The 20,060-nt window shown below is 47.4% G+C and overlaps 1 protein-coding gene and 1 pseudogene across 4 annotated transcripts in view; both read right to left on the minus strand.

The window, feature by feature from the left end:
• Zfp933 (zinc finger protein 933) overlaps positions 1-15,704 on the minus strand; it is a 29,124-nt gene extending 13,420 nt beyond the window's left edge. For 3 of the 4 annotated variants that reach the window (XM_087551255.1, XM_087551257.1, XM_087551256.1), the window contains exon 1: positions 15,594-15,704. In XM_087551255.1, coding sequence (XP_087407381.1) covers positions 15,594-15,596 — 3 coding nt within the window. In that variant the 5' untranslated portion in view covers positions 15,597-15,704. 4 annotated transcript variants of the gene reach the window in all.
• On the minus strand, positions 1,410-1,530 carry LOC148006151 (U2 spliceosomal RNA; annotated as a pseudogene).
• Positions 15,705-20,060: the final 4,356 nt, after the last annotated feature.

A 20,060-nucleotide genomic window follows, 5' to 3' on the forward strand; every position in this document is an offset into this window, starting at 1 on the left:
GAAATCAATATTGTGTTTCCTCAGAAAACTGGGACTTGGGCTATTTTGAGACTAAGCTTGGGCATATTCCCAAAAAGTGCTCCATTCTACTGGAAAGACAACTGCTCAATTGGCTTAAATCACACTGGACAGAAACTTGAAATGAGCTAGATTTCCCTGAACTAAAGAAGATATGGTACATTTACACAAAGGGGTACTACTCAGCTGTTAAAAAAAATGACATTAAGACATTTACAGGAAATAGATGTAACTAGAAAAAAATCCACCTTTAAGTGGGGTAACCAAAACCCAGAAACACGAATATGGCATGCATTCACTTAATAAATTGACAGTAGCTATTAGGTGAATGACAAGTCAGCTACAGTCCACAGACCCGAGCAGACAGGGAAATAGGAAGGCTATAGAGGGAAACATGGATCTCTCTGGAAAGGAGAAAGAAAAAAGAATCTGAGGGTAGACTGGGTGAATGGGCACAGGAGTAGTAGGGATCAGTTGGGGAGGCAGGGAAAGTGCAGTGCAGGGAGGAACAGCTGGAAGTAGGGGTGCAGTGTAATTGAGGTGGATACCTAGAGCACTGGTATCTTCCTAGAATCTATGAAGGTGGCCTTAGTGAGCACTCCTAATATTGGAAAATACAGACCCTGAACTGACCATTCTTTGAGAACAGGCACAGCTTCAGTGGTGAATTACATTTCATTGAATTGTTCCCAAAGAGGTCCCATGGAGATTCCTCAACAACCCAGACTGATACTAGGACAAAAGGGTGCTCTCTGAAAATGGCAGGAAGGCCACATTGCTGAGGAAAACTTCCACACAGCTCACTGAATGAGGCGGGGTCAAGCAGGTGCAGGCTTGGACATTTCACTCCTAGGTTCTGGTCTCTTTGGGGTGAGAGTCCTTTAGAAGTGTATAGTCTCTTAACCATTGTTACTGTCTTCATTTCTTTAGCACAGTGTCCTACTAGGTACCCAGCTTGTCCTCGATGAAAACAGCATTTAGGTTATTTTAAAATTTGGGCCGCCATGAATATTACCACAATGAGCATAAGAATTCTGAAAATTCTTAAAACTAATATTGAGTGCCTGGAAAATATACCGAGATTTCTTAGACCCATACAAAGTCTGTCATTTTATGAGAACCCTGTAGACTGCAGGCACCCACAAGCTTGGATAGAATGAGACTGTGTGGAGAACATGGTTTTAGGGTGCTGTTTGTGGTAATGAGGTTCCATGGGTGTAGCTACTGTGTACAAATGGATCAGAATACATACACTAAACATGTGCAATTTTTACATCGACTATAAAAATGCAATAACATTTTAATTAATGGCAGTTTGTGTCTGTGGTAAATCCGAGTTTATTTTGTACGCTAATACACAATTCCCTGCGTGGTTCAATTCTAAACTCATACTAAAGTCCTCTGCCCAGGTCACCACATGGACCAACATAACCACAGTCTGACCTACAGTCGGCCTCCGTCCCAGCAGATCAGACACTACACTTGATCTTAGCCAAAAGGCCGAGAAGCGATCCAGCAGATCAGACCCTAATAGCTCAGAAGAACTACTCCTCCTGGCCTGGGGGCAGTGGGCTCCATACTTACCATCTGTTCTCCCTCACTTCTCCATACAGCTGCATCAGAGGAGACTCCTGCAAAGAATATTGAAGCTACCTCCCTTTGGACTAGTGATTGCTAGGCCTGCTGAGTATCTTGATTTAGCTTGGACAACCCTGCTGGGCCATGGGACAACAGCTCTTGCTCTGCTGGAGGAATCAGAGATCAAAAGTCTTAGATAGCTGAGACATCCTTGCTCTACTCCCCCACCCTAGTTTCAGACAGAGCCCTGGCCTGGGAAATTTGCATTTTAGTACAATTTTCCAGTCTCGCAGAGCTCTTCTTGTTCCTCTTCCAAACCACAGGATCATTTGTGTACACATTCCATTGCACACACAATGCCCGCTGTAGCAATCTTTACATCATAACTAGGAAGTCCTGTGGAAACCTTTAGTGAATGTCAGGCAGTAACAACAATTAAAGCAAAAGGTGCTTTAAAGCGACCATTAATTGGGAATTTAACATTCACTGGCTCAAGCTCACCTTCTCAAACTGTGCACCCACCGATCTGCTCTGATTTCATTCAAATACATGAATTGATGCATGCTGGGAAGTTACAACATGACTCACTTGCCTGAATCAGTTTCTTCTAAATAACAGTGACCCATACAGCTCACTCCCTTAAACTTTAGTCTTGATCTACATATTGCCTATCCTGATTCACCTTGAAATGTATACCTTAAATCATTCCTCCAGTTCTGGTCTCAAAGTGGAAGCCATACTCCTACAGCAAATACTTTTCCTGTTGCTGCTACGGACCCTTAATTACAAAACTCAAAAGGGTAATTTTAAAACTCTTGTTGTGGGACAGCCTTTTATTTAAAGAATCTGGGAAGTTCAATCGAGAGAAAAAGCAAGGACATTGTCCAGGGGAGCAGGTGACCTGAGTCAACACGGCTTGCTTAGAAATAGTTTGGGAGAAGGGTGAAGATGCAGCTGTCCTAGAATTGATATGCCTCCCCAGGGAGAAATCACTTCAGACAAAATTAATTAAGAAAAATCTCTTTAAGGACACCACGCATTTGGCTCTGGGAGTCCTCAAAGAGGAGTCGGCCTAGAAGAGATTTTTGCATTCCAAATATGGTGTATCCCTTAAGTCTCTTTTAGATTCAGACCCCAGGTTACACCATGAAGTGTTTAAACATGGACTGCAGAGTCCTAACGTAAACACAGGCAGACGGGATACATACAAAACAAAGTAAATATACCAGCGTTCTAGTAAAGCAGTGCTTCAGTGACAGGGTCTTAGGCGGAAGTCCCAGCGGGTGAGAAAAATAGGGAAAGTAGTAGATAGAAAAGACAAAAGCTGCAGTGCAGAAGTCTGTTGTTTTTAATAAAATCTAAATCGTTCAATTTTGCCAAGGAAGACTCAGGAGCCAGATTCTGGGGATGAAGCCTTCTAGCTGAGAGAGGCAGAGAAAGCACCTGCTGGCCTTCCTCTTCAGCTGAAATCCCAGAAAGAATGCCCCTACCTCCTGCTTCCGGTGTATCTCTCTGTCTGTGCGTCCATCTCCCTCTTACTGGTTTTTTTTTTTTCTTAATAATCCTAGGTTTCAGGACTTGAGGGGAGAAGGGGGACTACAACCCCAACAGAAGAACAACACCTGACCACCCAGTTCTCCCAGAGTCCAGATCACCAACCAAGGAGTGTCCCTGGAGGGATCCATGGCTCCAGATAGGTATGTAGCAGAGGATGGCCTTGCCTGACAGCAGAGGAAGAGAGGCCCTGGGTCCTGGGGAAGCTTGATGCCCTAGCATAGGGGGATGCTGGAACGGTGGGGCAGAAGAGTGTATGTGGGGGAGCACTCTCATACAGGCAAAGGGTAGGGGGGAGGGCGCGTGTGGGATGGGGGTTATCTTGGGATGGGGTGTTGGTGGAAGGGGTACCCAAGAAGTGGGATATCATTTGAGATGTAAACGAATGGAATGATTAATAAATATAATAATCCTACGCTCCCTTCCTGGCCAGCAGTTGCTTGTTCCACCTCTTGACCTACAGTTGATTTTACTTAATCTTGTTAACACTCAGGGTTCACAGTGTGATCAAATATCCTGCAACAGAGGTCTTGCGCAAGCTAGATCTCATGCAGTAAGCATCTTAAGAAGATTAGCATCTTGTATACTACTTATAGGGGAAAACTGAAATGAGAGACTTCTCTGAAGTCAGCAGAAACTATCATACACTGGGACAAACTCAGGAGGGGTCGAACAAACCCATGCTGTTCACAGGGAACACGGCATATCAGGAACGTTACTGAACAAGCCTACAGTGGACTTTGGACTGATAACCGCAGCCCCTTGTGCTGTCAAGAGTTGGGTTCTCAGGATCTGAAGCCACCCCTCTCCACAGGTCGTGGTTCTAGACCATAACCAGCTTTCCCAAACATATTCCTTACTTTAGACAAGGAGCTCTGTGAAAGTAATTTTATTCACCAGACATAACTGTCATCTCTGAGGCTTACTGACCTAGCCTGTTTACCTAGCCTAGTCCTCTCTGCACAATCCCAGCCTCGGAGATTTACTGCTGAATAAGTTCACCTTTCCTAGTTCTTCCTCAACTCTTGCTGGCTGGTCAACTCATGGGTTCTGGTTCAAAACTCCTCTCTACACTGACAAATTCAATCTGTGCTGTTTGTCTGTCTGTCTATCTATCTATCTATCTATCTATCTATCTATCTATCTATCTATCCATCCACGTCTCTCTGTTCCCCAACCCCCACACCACACCATCCCCGTGTCTCTCTCTCTCTCTCTCTCTCTCTCTCTCTCTCTCTCTCTCTCTCTCTCTCTCTCTCTTCCCCCCCCCCCAATATATTCTAGTCTATCTCCTCATTCTCTGGCTTGATCTGTCTGTACCTAACTTGTTTCCTCTTCAACCTATCTTTATAAAGCTCTCCTGGTAAAAACCCCTATTCTCTTTTTTTTTTTCCTTAAAGATTGATTGATTGATTATATATTAAGTACACTGCAAACTGTCTTCAGACACACCAGAAGAGGGCATCAGACCTTATTACAGATGGTTGTGAGCCACCATGTGTTTGCTGGGAACTGAACTCAGGACCTCTGGAAGAGCAGTCAGTGCTCTTAACCACTGAGCCATCTCTCCAGCCCCACCATTCTCTCTGAAGTAGCTTCTCTTTTAGATCTCTTCTCGTGAGCATTGGGCAAATCCTATTCTGTCAAATCATTTTGATATGTCACTTTTTCTGCCACTCAATAACACATCCCTTTCAAACACAGGCATTCCTTCTACACACTTTTGCCTTCCTTGTTTGTGATTGAAAGTGTGGAGTAGGGGTTGGGGATTTAGCTCAGCGGTAGAGCGCTTGCCTAGCGAGCGCAAGGCCCTGGGTTCTGTCCCCAGCTCCGAAAAAAAAGAAAAGAAAAAAAAAAGAAAGAAAGAAACAAAGTGTGGAGTAAGGGCATACCTGTATTCCAAGCAGAAGGATTAAATCTGTGTGCTAAGGGCTGAGGCACAACAGAACACAATCCTGGGGTTTACAGTGTGAACAAATCCTGAACAGAGATCTATTTTATTCTCAACACTTTAGGGAAAGCTCCCCTGGCATAGGCCCCAGACTATTACTGGCTCTGCCTAGCATGTGCCTGGCTATGTCATTCTCCATATGTGAGAGTCACATGGAAAGCCTTACTTGATAAAGCCATCCCTCAACACTACAGGGTTGTTCCTTTCCGAAGAGTTGACAACAGTGTAGTCTTGCCCATGTTGCAGAACTATGCTTTTCTGGAGAAGAAAACTGGACATTTATGGCACTTCAGGCCTTAGGGTTGGTTGTAACCCTATAACACCATCTTGACCAGCTTGTTAGAGGCCTGTTCCTTGATAAGGGCATTTGGTTTCACATCTGGGATAAGGAACTGAGGTCCATCTTTTATATATGAAAGCAGACCTGGACTCCAGGTTCTCCCAGCATCCCTCAGTTCCCACCTAGCATACCCTGCTCCCAACCCCGACTTTCCAGTCCAGGGGCTATGCTGCTCTTCCCCCAGAGCTCTTCCCTATAAAATCCAGATATTTTGGTCTCCTTAATCATCGCTCTCTCCCTCTCTCCCTCCTTCCCCCCTTCTCCTCCTCTTCTTCCTCCTCCTCCTCCTTCTTCTTCCTTCTTTTTCCTCCTTCTCTTCTCTCTGTGTTCCCGCCTGCTTTCTCTCTTTCTCTTCTCCCTTCCTGCCTCCCTCTCTCACCATGGTCACTTCCCTGACCTCAGTCCTTGGGGGCCAGTGAACTCGCCTGAGAGCAGCTTTCCAATAAACTGGCATTTAGTATAATCTAATCCGCCTTGAATTGGCTCTCTTTACCAGCAGAGAACAGATAACTTGTCAATGGTGATGGGCCTGGTGGCTGGTTGCAAGTCTGGTTTGCCGCCTTTGTTCTGCTCTTTAGTCATATCTCTGAACAATCCTGGTGAACACACATGTTTATGCTAGCATCCCATGGCTAACAGGCATGGTTAGCATAGTACTCATCTGTGGGTTATTTTAGAGGCAGTCCTCCCTCATCTAAATTCTACTTGGTGTGACTTACTCTCTCCTAAACGCAGCAAATCCTTTGAAGGGTTAAAATTTCTAAAAGTTAGTCCTGAACAAAGTCTGACTATGCCTAAAAGAATTTGAGATAGGGCTCCAAGGACACTGACCATCTGGAGCTACCCCTGGAGCTACCTCCCTTCCCTTCCTTCACTCCCTGATACGAGTCATCCCTTAGCTGAGCGAGATAAGGCACCTTGCCCATACTGCCAAGATGCTAGAATGCTTTGTTAATACAATTCCGCACAGAAAAAAAAAAATAATAACTGTACACCCTTTGTACTAACCAATTTGTTTTCCCTATATAAGCTCCGACCTAGAGAGGCTCGGGGCTGGACTCAATCTCCTGTGTGAGATATGTGTCAGCCCGAGATCTCGTAAATAAAACTGCCTCTTGCTGATTACATCAAGACTGGCTTCTCGTGTTTCCTGGGGGTACCTCAACCCGTGACTGGAGCGAGAGTCTCCCCAAAATCTGGGGGTCTTTCATTGGGGGCTCGTCCAGGATAGGAGCGTAACCCCCGGAGATCCGAATGCCTCTTGGAGGTACGTTAGTGTGAGTGCTGGAAAGCGGCCGCTGTGTGAGTGTGAAACTAGTGTGTGTGTGAATTAAGTCCTGTAGTCTGTGTTTTTCAGTACCGGTTTAAGGTCTAGGTGCACTGTCTGGGCAGAAGAAGATTCCCCACTCCGTTGTTTTTGAGTGCTCTCGAGTGGATGGGCTTCCCACTCTGTGTTGTTTTTGAGTGTACTCGGGTGGATGGGCTTCCCACCCTGTTGTTGTTGAGTGCACTCGGGTGGATGGGCTTCCCACCCCGTTGTTTTTGAGTGCTCTCGAGTGGACGGGCTTCCCACTCTGTGTTGTTTTTGAGTGCACTCGAGTGGATGGGCTTCCCACTCTGTGTTGTTTTTGAGTGCACTCGGGTGGATGGGCTTCCCACCCTGTTGTTTTTGAGTACACTCGGGTGGATGGGCTTCCCACCCCGTTGTTTTTGAGCGCACTCGGGTGGATGGGCTTCCCACCCTGTTGTTTTTGAGTACACTTGGGTAGATGGGCTTCCTACCCCGTATTTAAGTGTGCTTGGATGGAAGGGCTTCCCACCCCGGACAGACGCCTGTGAGTAGGTACTGGGTTTCTACTTCGAATAGCTGTTTTCTTTTTGTTCTTTTTTTTAGATAGCGGAAGTGAGGACACCCCAGCTCTGGGAGACGTCCCACGAGCCGACTTTTGTCGGGAAGACCCGGCAGGTGACAGTCAAAGAGATCAGACTGTGACTTTTCGTAACCAAGGAGACGGAGAACTTCTCCTACCTGGGCGGTGGATTCGAGACCCAACGCCGTCCGAGGTTGCGTTTGGCTGGATATATCAGTCCAGGCGCGGACGAGTGTGTGTAGACGCACTGCTTTTTCTTTTTGGGGTTTCATTTTTTTGTCTAGTCCTTTTTCTCTTCACCATGGGACAGTCTGTGTCCACCCCGTTGAGTCAAACTTTGAATCATTGGTCAGAGGTTAAAACTAGAGCCCAAAATTTGCTCGTGGAAGTAAGAAAGGGACGTTGGCAAACTTACTGCACTTCTGAATGGCCAACATTTGGAGTAGGTTGGCCACAAGAGGGCACTCTAGACCAAGCTATTATTTCATCAGTCAAAAAGATTGTCTTTCAGCCCGGGCCTGGATCTCACCCAGATCAGGTCCCTTACATCGTAGTATGGGAAAACCTCGCCTCTGACCCCCCCACCGTGGCTGAAGGCCTGGTCCCGACCATCCCCATCCCCAGCTTCACACGTATTGGTAGCACAGGAGCTACAGACGGAGAAGAAGAAGACAACCCCCCGGATTTATCCTGACATCGAGGGGCCTCCAGATGAAAATGAGCCCACACCGTCGGCACCCAGTCCTCCTCCTCCCCCTTATCAGCATGGAAAACCTGAGGGTCCTGCAGCCGGTACCAGAAGCCGGCGCGGGACCGGTCCAGAGGGTCCTCCTTCAGCTCCCACCTTCCCACTTAGGGCCTATGGCCCCCCTGTAGATCCTCCTGAACTCCAACCCTTACAGTATTGGCCTTTCTCCTCAGCTGACCTTTATAACTGGAAAACTAACCATGATTCTTTCTCTGAAAATCCTTCCAGTTTAACTAATCTTATAGAGTCCCTGATGTTCTCCCATCAGCCCACTTGGGATGATTGTCAGCAGCTTTTACAGGTTCTTTTTACCACTGAAGAGAAGGAGCGGATTCTCCTAGAAGCTCGGAAGCATGTTCCAGGACCAGACGGAACTCCGACCAGGATGCCCAACCTCATTGACGCTGCCTTCCCCCTTGATCGCCCCCCCTGGGATTATAACACGACTGAAGGTAGGGAGAGGTTGACCACTTACCGCCGGGCTCTCGTGGCAGGTCTCAAGGGGGCAGCTCGTCGCCCCACTAATTTGGCCAAGGTAAGAGAGGTACTTCAGGGACCCACGGAGGTCCCCTCCGTGTTCTTAGAGAGGCTTCTGGAGGCGTATCGAAGGTACACTCCCTTTGACCCTTTGTCTGAGGGACAGCAGGCAGCAGTAGCCATGTCCTTTATAGGTCAGTCCTACCCGGACATCAAGCGCAAGTTACAAAGACTAGAAGGCCTACAAGATCTTACAGTAAAAGACTTAGTTAAGGAAGCAGAGAAAGTGTACCATAAGAGAGAGACAGAAGAAGAGAAGAAGGAGAGGGAGAAAAAGGAAAGAGAAGAAAGAGAAGATGAGAGAGATAGACGTAGGGACCAGAATTTAACACGAATACTGGCCGCAGTAGTACCTGAAGGAAACAGGAATGTAGGGAGAAAGATAGAGAATCTGGGCAACCCACGCCACCGGAACAACTGGGCTTCACAAGATCGGAGACTTTCACGGATGGATAAAGGACTTTCACAGGTAGATAAAGACCAGTGCCGTTATTGCATGAATAAAGGACATTGGGCCAGGGATTGTCCGAACAAGAGGGAAAAGATGCGGAGTCCCAGGACCCTTGCCCTGAGGAACGAAGATGATTAGGATAGTCAGGGCTCGTACTCCCTCCCCGAGCCTAGGGTAATTTTAGATGTGGAGGGAACCCCCGTGGACTTCCTAGTAGATACGGGGGCAGAGTTTTCAGTTTTACAACACCCTCTGGGGAAGCTTACTGACAAGACCAGTCTGGTGGTGGGGGCAACCGGCATGAAAATACACAAGTGGACAACAGCTCGCCGTGTCAATTTAGGGGCTGGCCGGGTATCCCATTCTTTCTTAGTAGTGCCTGAGTGTCCCACTCCCTTGCTCGGTCGAGACCTGCTGACTAAAATGAATGCCGAAATACAGTTTTCACCGGAAGGACCCCGAATAAAGTGGCACCCCCCCAGGCCAGTATGGACTTTGACTTTCAATTTGGCTGACGAGTATCGCATACATGAAAAAGGTAAGAAGATGGACAACCCGCAGTGGTGGCTTTCCAGGTTCCCCGAAGCCTGGGCGGAGACTGGGGGAGTTGGAATGGCCTCCCAAGTTCCCCCTATAGTGATTGCAGTCAAGTCAGGTGCTACTCCCATCAGTGTGCGCCAGTACCCTATGGGCAAGGAAGCGAAAGAAGGCATTCGGCCTCATATAAACAAATTTTTACAACTGGGCATCCTAACCCCATGCCGGTCCTCCTGGAACACCCCACTATTACCAGTAAAGAAGCCTGGGACACGAGACTATCGACCCGTTCAGGACTTGAGAGAGGTCAACAAAAGGGTAGAAGATGTACATCCCATAGTGCCTAATCCCTACACCCTCCTCAGCACTCTGCCGCCAGAGAGGATATGGTACACTGTCTTAGACCTCAAAGATGCTTTCTTTAGCCTGAGATTACACCCCACCAGCCAACATCTGTTTGCCTTTGAGTGGAAGGACCCGGAAACCGGACATTCTGGACAATTGACTTGAACCAGACTACCACAGGGGTTCAAGAATTCACCCACCCTCTTTGATGAGGCTCTACATCGGGACCTGACGATTTTCAGAACCAATAACCCACAGCTGACTCTTCTTCAATATGTTGATGATTTACTTTTAGGTGCTGAAACCCAGGATGAGTGCCAAAAAGGGACTGAGCAATTACTATCTGAATTAGGTCGCCTAGGATACCGGGCATCAGCGAAGAAAGCGCAGTTATGCCGCACAGAAGTGACTTACCTGGGTTACATCCTTAGGGATGGTAAGCGATGGCTCACAGAAGCCCGGAAAAAGACTGTGCTTCAGATACCTGTACCTCAGACGCCTCGACAGGTGAGAGAATTCCTAGGCACCGCCGGGTTCTGCCGGCTGTGGATTCCTGGGTTCGCTGCACTGGCTGCCCCCCTCCACACCTTGACCAGGTTAGAGACAGAGTTCCAGTGGAAGCCTGAACATCAAATGGCCTTTGATGCCATCAAACGGGCCTTATTGACTGCGCCTGCTCTAGCCCTGCCTGACCTAACCAAACTTTTTACGCTGTTTGTAGATGAGAGAGCGGGGGTAGCAAAGGGAGTGCTGACACAGGCCCTGGGTCCCTGGAAGCGGCCTGTAGCGTACCTCTCCAAGAAGCTAGACCCAGTGGCTAGCGGTTGGCCGTCCTGCCTCAAGATCATTGCAGCAGTAGCTACTCTGATAAAAGACTCTGATAAACTAACCCTAGGTCAGCCAGTAACGATTATAGCCCCACACGCTCTAGAAAGTATTATCCGGCAGCCCCCAGACAGGTGGATAACTAATGCCCGCCTGACTCACTACCAGAGCCTGCTACTGAATGATAGAATTTCGTTTGGCGCTCCTGTCATTCTAAATCCAGCCACGCTGCTCCCAGAGACAACAGGTCAGAACCCAATACATGTGTGTACAGACATCTTGGCCGAGGCCTCTAGTACCAGAGAAGATCTGACGGATGTCCCCCTACCTGGCTGCCCCTCCTGGTTTACGGACGGCAGCAGTTTCCTGGTAGAAGGAAAGAGGAAGGCGGGAGCGGCAGTGGTGGATGGGAAAAGGACCATTTGGTCCAGTGGACTGCCAGAGGGTACCTCAGCCCAGAAGGCTGAATTAATAGCCCTCACTCAGGCTTTGAGGCTGGCTGAAGGAAAAAACATTAACATTTACACTGACAGTCGCTATGCTTTTGCCACTGCACATGTCCATGGGGCCATCTACAGGCAGAGAGGACTCTTGACGTCCACGGGAAAAGAAATTAAAAATAAAGATGAGATTCTCAGCCTCCTAGAAGCTATACACCTCCCAAGAAAGGTAGCCGTCATCCACTGTCCCGGACATCAGGGGGGACAGGATGCTGTGGCAAAAGGCAACCGTATGGCAGATGCCACTGCCAAACAGGCCGCACTCGGGGCTGTAATTCTGACAGTAGTAAATAAAGAGCTTCCCCCAATAAAGGACTCCAGCTTCCAATACACCCAAGAAGAACTAGAGGAATTTCATCGGTCTGATTGGGTACAAGGGTTTTCTCCCTGCGGTGTGGCTGAGACAGCAGATGGCAAACAAGTCCTCCCAAACAAGGAAGGACGCGACTTCATTACCAACCTCCATCGTCTGACCCACCTGGGTACACGGAAGTTAACAGAACTGGTGAAATCCTCTGGATACTATGTTCAGAGATTACCAGACTTAGCCCAAGAGGTTGTACAGAGTTGCCAAGCCTGTGCTCTCGTCAACCCTAATAGACCCCCGTCTCTCCATGGCAAGAGACTTAGGGGAGATAGGCCGGGGGCTCATTGGGAAATTGACTTTACAGAAATAACTCCAGCCAGGTATGGTAATAAATATCTACTAGTGTTCGTAGACACCTTCTCAGGTTGGGTAGAAGCATTTCCTACCCGCTCAGAAACAGCTCAAGTGGTGGCTAAGAAGATACTGGAAGAGATCTTTCCACGGTTTGGACTCCCCAAGGTAATCGGGTCTGACAATGGACCTGCTTTCGTTGCCCAGGTAAGTCAGGGGCTGGCCAGTCAGCTGGGGATTAATTGGAAATTACATTGTGCTTACAGACCCCAGAGCTCAGGACAGGTAGAAAGAATGAATAGAACCCTTAAAGAGACCTTGACTAAATTGGCCTTAGAGACCGGCGGGAAAGATTGGACAGCCCTCCTTCCCTTCGCTCTGTTCCGTGCTCGGAACACTCCGGGAAGGTTTAAGCTGACACCGTATGAGATTCTATGGGGCAGTCCGCCACCTATAGGTGAAGCCGGGGGAATACATGATCCTGACCCTCCTCTTTCTCAACCCCTCCTCACCCGCCTTAGGGCTCTTGAGATTGTCAGACGCCAGGTGTGGGACTTGCTGAAGGAGACCTACCGGACGGAAAGCCCCAACATCCCACACGGATTTCAGGTCGGAGATCTGGTTCTGGTCAGACGACACCGAGCTAATAACCTTGAACCTCGCTGGAAAGGACCTTATTCAGTCCTACTCACCACCCCGACAGCTATAAAGGTCGACGGAATAGCTGCCTGGATCCACGCTTCACACGCTAAGAAGGCTCCCAAGACCCCTGAAGATGAATGGACTGTGGAAAGGACTCCTCACCCTCTTAAGCTTCGCCTCCGCCGCCGCTTCACCCCGGGAGATGACATCGAATAAGGATCCACATTCCCCCCAACAACTAACTTGGCAGGTTTTCTCTTCAACAGGAGACCTAGTGTGGTCCGTCACTGGTAAACATCCCCTCTGGACCTGGTGGCCACCACTGTACCCGTCCTGGTGTAAGCTGGCTGCGGGAGCACCAGGGTGGGGCTTAGAACATATGGCCCCTGACGAGGTGAATGACATGCTAGATTTCTCACCACACTTATACACTTCCCCCCGGTTCGGAGGACCTGGAGCTGTACGTGCTCCACCCCCGAAACCCGATGCCGGCTGCCGGACTCCTGGGGCTAGGACAGAACTCACTAAGACCCCCTTCTATGTCTGCCCAAAGAACCGGCCCCTCAGGTCTGATATGTGGAAATGTGGAGGAGAATCACACTTTTTCTGTTATTATTGGGGCTGTGAGACTACAGGGCAGACAAGCTGGAATCCCTCGTCCACTTGGGGTTCTATAGACATCAAATGGGCCAAGGGTAGAGTTGCCACCCTCAACATCACCTTTACTCAAATGGGAAAAAAATACACCAAAGACTGGTTCCAGACCCGACGCTGGGGACTGCGCCTCTACGTACCTGGAACAGATCCTGGAATTCTCCTAGATATTAGACTTAAGGTAGAATCTATTAGCCCCAAAATTATAGACCCAAGCGCTGTTCTTAGGAATAGACGACCCCTCACCAAACCCAGGCCCAAAACTACTACTACTACGACTACTACTACTTTAAAACCTGAGGTTTCTACACTTGCCGGGGACATGACCACGGGAAATTACCTGGCCCCTCACCTGCCCGGTGCCCAGGAACGCATGTTTAGGCTGGTCCAAGGTGCTTTCCAGGCCCTTAATTACTCCAATCCCGATCTGACATCAGAATGTTGGTTTTGTCTTTCCTCGAGCCCCCCTTATTACGAGGGAATAGCAATCTCGGCCAACTTCACCATAGACTCTAACCCTGAAGTTTGCCTTTACACCAACAAGCCCCGGCTAACTTTAACTGAGGTATCGGGAGAAGGAACGTGTGTGGGAAAGGTTCCCCAGTCTCACAGGCACTTATGTCGCTATGTTATCCCAGTTGACACCACCCCCTCCGATATTGCTTCTTACTTGATTCCTCCTTCTGGGTTTTGGTGGGCCTGCGCCTCTGGCCTCACCCCCTGCTTGGCTGACTCGGTGGTCAATAGGCTTTCAGATTACTGTGTAATGGTACAGTTGGTCCCAAGAATCTATTACCTTCATTCTGAAGAACTCTTGTCTCTATATGGTCAGAACCCCAGGACCAAAAGAGAGCCCATCTCCCTAACGGTAGCCATACTCCTGGGCTTGGGAGTAGCCGCTGGGGTAGGTACCGGATCAGCCGCTTTAATTACAGGACCACAACAATTACATCAGGGGCTAACAGCTTTAAACACTGCCATTTCTGAAGATATAGAGGCGTTAGAAAAATCCATCAGTCATCTAGAAGAATCCCTGACTTCCTTGTCAGAGGTGGTGCTTCAAAATAGAAGAGGGTTAGATTTACTATTCCTTAAAGAAGGAGGGCTGTGTGCTGCTTTAAGAGAAGAGTGCTGTTTTTATCTTGACCACTCCGGGACCATTAAAGATTCCATGGCTAAACTTAGAGAAAGGTTAGATAAGAGACGACGAGAACGAGAAACCACTGATAACTGGTTTCAAAGCTGGTTCAATAGTTCCCCATGGCTTACCACCCTGTTGTCAGCTTTAGCTGGTCCCTTGATTATCCTCCTCCTTTTGCTCACTGTTGGGCCCTACGTCATTAACCGCCTTTTTGCTTTTATTAGGGAACGGATTAGTGCTATACAAGTCCTTATGTTGAGACAACAGTATCGGGCTATACGGAGTGAAGAGCCACTAGACGCTAGATTCATCATAGAGTCCTAGGATTAGGACTACTTACTAAGAGCAGAGGGGAATGAAGGGTTAAAATTTCTAAAAGTTAGTCCTGAACAAAGTCTGACTATGCCTAAAAGAATTTGAGATAGGGCTCCAAGGACACTGACCATCTGGAGCTACCCCTGGAGCTACCTCCCTTCCCTTCCTTCACTCCCTGATACGAGTCATCCCTTAGCTGAGCGAGATAAGGCACCTTGCCCATACTGCCAAGATGCTAGAATGCTTTGTTAATACAATTCCGCACAGAAAAAAAAAATAATAACTGTACACCCTTTGTACTAACCAATTTGTTTTCCCTATATAAGCTCCGACCTAGAGAGGCTCGGGGCTGGACTCAATCTCCTGTGTGAGATATGTGTCAGCCCGAGATCTCGTAAATAAAACTGCCTCTTGCTGATTACATCAAGACTGGCTTCTCGTGTTTCCTGGGGGTACCTCAACCCGTGACTGGAGCGAGAGTCTCCCCAAAATCTGGGGGTCTTTCACCTTTACATCGCAAATCCTACTGTTCCACACCACAGGTTAATATTGGAGTGCTATCCAACACATGAGATGCCTTTTACAACCTCCACAAGACTAACTCCAGATGGATCTTACAACGAAATCTTAAATGCTAAAGTTGTAGAAGATACTAAGAGAAACTGGGGCTCTTCGAGTCTGGCGTTTTGCCAAGGATGTTTCTGCACAGAAGCCCCTACTCCAAATGCTTGGCGCAGAAGCAGCCCCGACAGTGAAGTTATTCAGAGCCCACCACCGAGTCCACGGAAAGACTAGAACTAAAAGAGACCCCACAGGTGGCTACCTCTGGCTGCCGCTTTCCACCCAGTCCCAGAGAGGACACAGTACACCAGCTCCCGAGGCTCAGCCGCCCGCTCCTCCCCGATGTGGGCAGTGACCCTGTGCTCACCATGTCGCGGCTCCAGACTTCGCCTGCGTGGGTCTCAGAGTACCCAGAACGAACTTCCCCTTCTCCCTCCTGAAATCAAGGTGCTGCTCAAAATTAACCTGGAAGCCTTCTTGCCCCAGGATTACGTAACTTCCTGGAATGCTGGGAATTGTAGTTCTTAGGAAATAACAAAGGCTCATGGGAAAGTATGGTAGCCTAACTGAATTTCTCTGTATAGACCGCTGTAAAACGTCACGGAGGCCGTTCGAGCTGGCAAATTCCGGGGATATTTTACTGACCGAGGTCTGTGTCTTGGTCAGTATTTAATATTTAATAAATTTGGTTCAAATTTGTTGAGTTGGCTTTTCCCAGCAAAAATCAGGATTAACATACAAAAGTTCATAGGAAGGTAACTCTGCCCCACAATCGCTCTGAATTCAATACATATACTGGAGAGTAAGCTGAGCTGCTATCCGCACTGAGTGTCCTAGCGCCAGATTTTTACATCTGGCAGCCAAAGTGGGATCATCACAGAAGGAAGCAGTCTCTAGTAGAAGCTAAGATAAGCAGTTAGCCAGAGCAGGTTCCAGCACAAACAGGCTGAGATAAACTAGCAAGGATAAACTGACCTTGGGTTCCTAGAAATGGAATTGGGTCATTTTCCTAGAATTCTTGATCAAGGAAATCAAATTCTGGTTAAATCTGAAATGACCTCAGCAACAGTACAAGATGGAGGAGTGGGGTCTCTGTCCAGCATCAAGAAGGAGGAATGAAGCCAGACATGGTATAGCATAGGTAGAGGGATCTCGAGTTTGAGGCCAACTTGATCTACAAAGAGAATTCCAGAACAGCCAGGGCTGCAGAAAGAAACCTTGTCTCAAAAAAAAAAAAAAAAAAAAGTTGACTTAACTGGCTTCCTGTGAAAGCATGGTAGTCACATGGACGGTTGTAAGTTGGACATAATAAGTAGGGGATGTCTGCAATGAGGGAGATGTGGAGACACCCCCCTCCCAACTCTTCTTGTACTCTGCCTGTTCTAACCTCAAGATATATCCCATAAAAGGTAAGGCAACTGAATTCACCCTTGTTCAACATTCCCCAGGCCTTTTGTCTTTGCCTCTCTGTGACCAGTTAGGGGATGCATCTTCTCATCCCGTTTGCACTCAGAGTTCTGTTCACAGAGAGCAAGGAGTGCTGTGCATGACTGGGCTTTTTCTGTAACCAGCACCTGAGAGCTGAGGATGGCTGTCTAGGATGACTGAAACCATCCTAGTTTCATGGCTGAAACTGGAATTGTTCCAGGCTGGGAGAAGGAAAAGGGCTGCCATTCCTCAGAGCAGAAATCAGTATCACACAGTTCCGACTGCCAGACCTCCTTGCAGGAGAGACTGAGTTTGAAGTGATGGGCTGGTTTAGCAGCATGCGATGGGTTCATGCCTTTAAGTCTAGAACTAAGAAGCAGAGGCAGCAGATCACTGAGTTGAGGACAGGCTAGTCCACAGAACTAATTCCAGAACAAGCTAGAACAAATCCCAGGAATACAAACGGAAACCCTGTCTTGCAAAAGAAAGAAAGGGAGGAAGAAAGAAAGAAAGAGAGAGAGAGAGAGAGAGAGAGAGAGAGAGAGAAAGGATGGAAGGAAGGAAAGAGAGAGAGAGAGGAAGAAAGAAAGGGGGAAGGAAGAAAGGAAGGAGAAAGAAAGAGGAAAGAAGGAAGGAAGGAGAAAAAGAAAGGATGGAAGGAAGAAGAAAGAAAGAAGAAAGAAAGACAGGAAGGAAGGAAGAGAAAAGAGAAGAAAGAAGGAAGGAAGAAGAGAGAAAGAAAGAAAATGATGGGCCATTGATGAACACCTTGACAGGACTGCTTAGCCGCAAACAACACTTGCTTTCTACTTTAATGTTAAACCTGTCAGAATCAAGATGGAGTAGGAGAGGGAATGCTGGGATCCTCCCTGCCCTGCTCAATATCTTTTAAGAAATATTTATTTTGGGGCTGGGGATTTAGCTCAGTGGTAGAGCGCTTACCTAGGAAGCGCAAGGCCCTGGGTTCGGTCCCCAGCTCCGAAAAAAAGAACCAAAAAAAAAAAAAAAAGAAATATTTATTTTTATTTATATGCATATCTCCACGTAAGTATGTCGTGTGTGTGTGTGTGTGTGTGTGTGTGTGTGTGTGTGTTTGTGTGTGTGTGTGGCATCTGAGGCTATCTGGACTTACAGGCAGTTGTGAACTGCCCAGTGGGTGTGCTGAGAACCAGATAAATTCCGTTCCTCTGGAAAGAGCAAGAAGCACTCTAACCTGCTAAGCCATCTCTTCAGCCCCCTCACCTTAATATCTTATCTACAAAATGCCTTTTACCACGCCCACTTTGTGTGCTCTAGAGAAGAGAGGTGAGCATGGCTTGAACCGTACCCCCATTCTCCCAACCTGTGTGTCCAAGGTCTAAACTCCACAGCACATGGCTGTATCTGGAGACAAAGCCTTTGAGAAGGCAAGCAGGTAACGGTCTTGGGTTACTCCTGTAACATTGACCTTCTGTTAAACAGGGAACTTCAGCAAGGTACAAGCACAAAGAGATTGTGTGGGAAACTGTGGGAGTATCATTCATGGTGTTCGGATTAACAAAGTATCACTAATAGTGTTCAGGACTGGGGCTTGCCCATGGGATGGCTTTCAAGTTGGGCTGTTTGGTGGTTGGCCATTCCCTCTGTCTCTGCTCCCTCCCCTGGGACCACATTACTTGTAGAAAGGATAAATGTGGGGTGGAAAATGTTGTGGATGTGTTGGTGTCTCTATCTCTCAACTGGGGTTCTTGTGTACTTCAGGTTCCGTATCCCCCCAATGTAGTGATACGGATAAGGCGATTCATTGATTCTTGGGAGCCTCCCTTATCTCAAGTCTCTATCTAGCCCTGGAGTTGCCCCCCACTTCCTCAACCCCATCAGTTGCATTTTTCCATTCATTTTCATGGCCATCTAGCCACATCTCCTGTCCTTCCCCACACCTGATCCCAAACCCCCAATTTCCCTCCCCGTCCCTTCCTCTGAGTTCCCCTCTTCTGTTTGTCTCTTATGACTATTCTTTTTCCTCCCTTGTGAGAGTCAAGCTTCATCCCTTGGAGCTTCCTAATTGTGTACCCTCTTTGGGTCTGCGGAGTGTAACAAGGTACCTGTATTTAATGTCTAATACCCATTTACAAGTGATTACGTACCACGCATGCCCTTTTGGGACTGCGTTACCTCATTCAGGATGATATCCTCAAGTTCCATCCATTTGCCTGAGTAAGCAATATGGTAAAGCCGTTGCATATAGCAGGAGTCTTAGCTATCGTGAGAAAAGCCTACTGCAGAGAAACTCCATTAACGTAGTCAGTGTGGTAATGTTTTGCACTTGGTGGTAATCTTTGTACAAGAGTACGACCTTTAGTATGCAACAATCTGTTAGAGCCTTTGCATCTCCCAGTAGTCTTTGAGGACCTGAAAGAACGCAGACTGAAGGGAACCCTATGACTAGAAAGGATTTGGTAAGACCTTTAGCCAACACACATTCAGTTACACAAGGTTATTTATTCTGAAGGGAAAAAAAATCTGACAAGTGTCAGGAAGCTATTCAAGAACTATGATGTCGGGTTGGAGAGATGGCTCAGCGGTTAAGAGCACCGACTGCTCTTCCAGAGGTCCTGAGTTCAATTCCCAGCAACCACATGGTGGCTCATAACCATCTGTAATGGGATCCGATGCCCTCTTCTGGTGTGGCTGAAGACAGATACAGTGTACTTACATAAAATAAATTAAAAAATATTTTAAAAAAAAGAATTATGATGTCACTATATTTTTTTGCACTTGCAAACGCATCTGGACAAAAGCCCTGGTGACTTAAACAATTAGGTAACCCTGCTAGATTTCACAATTCCATTACATAAAATAACTCACCCAAGTGTAAAGCTTTGTGAGTATATGTACCAGTGCCTTTTCCTTTGCTGTGATAACCCACAAAGTCTAAGGAAACTAATAAGAGATTTTAATTTGGCTTAGTGTTGAGGGGAATCCATGATGACCAAGGAGGTGGCATCGCAAGTGTAACATAGGGCAGCAAAAGCAGGAAGCTCACAACTCACATCCTCAACCTGAAGCATAGATGTAAATTCTCAAGGCCACTCCAAGTGACACGTTAACCTCCAGGAGGGCAATTCCTAAATCTTACCAAATCAAAGTAGCAAGTGAGAAGGAACAGTTTCTCTGACTTCAATCGTACATGCTTGGTTTCTGTTACAGGAACCAATTCATGATGAAGAAAGACTGTATGTAGGTGGTCCTTTAGAGGCCTCAACACCTGAGTTACGTGAATGTGTGTGTGCAAAAGCACTTTGAAGTAAAAATGTATGTGTTTAACCATCTGTTTCTATCTTAAATTTCTATTTCTTTTTATGTGCATTGGTGTTTTGCCTGCATGTATGTCTGTGTGAGGGTGTCAGATTCTGGAGTTACAGAC

Source organism: Rattus norvegicus, chromosome 5 (genome assembly GCF_021556685.1).
Source record: "Rattus norvegicus strain SHRSP/BbbUtx chromosome 5, alternate assembly SHRSP_T2T, whole genome shotgun sequence".
NCBI classification, from domain to species: domain Eukaryota; kingdom Metazoa; phylum Chordata; class Mammalia; order Rodentia; family Muridae; genus Rattus; species Rattus norvegicus.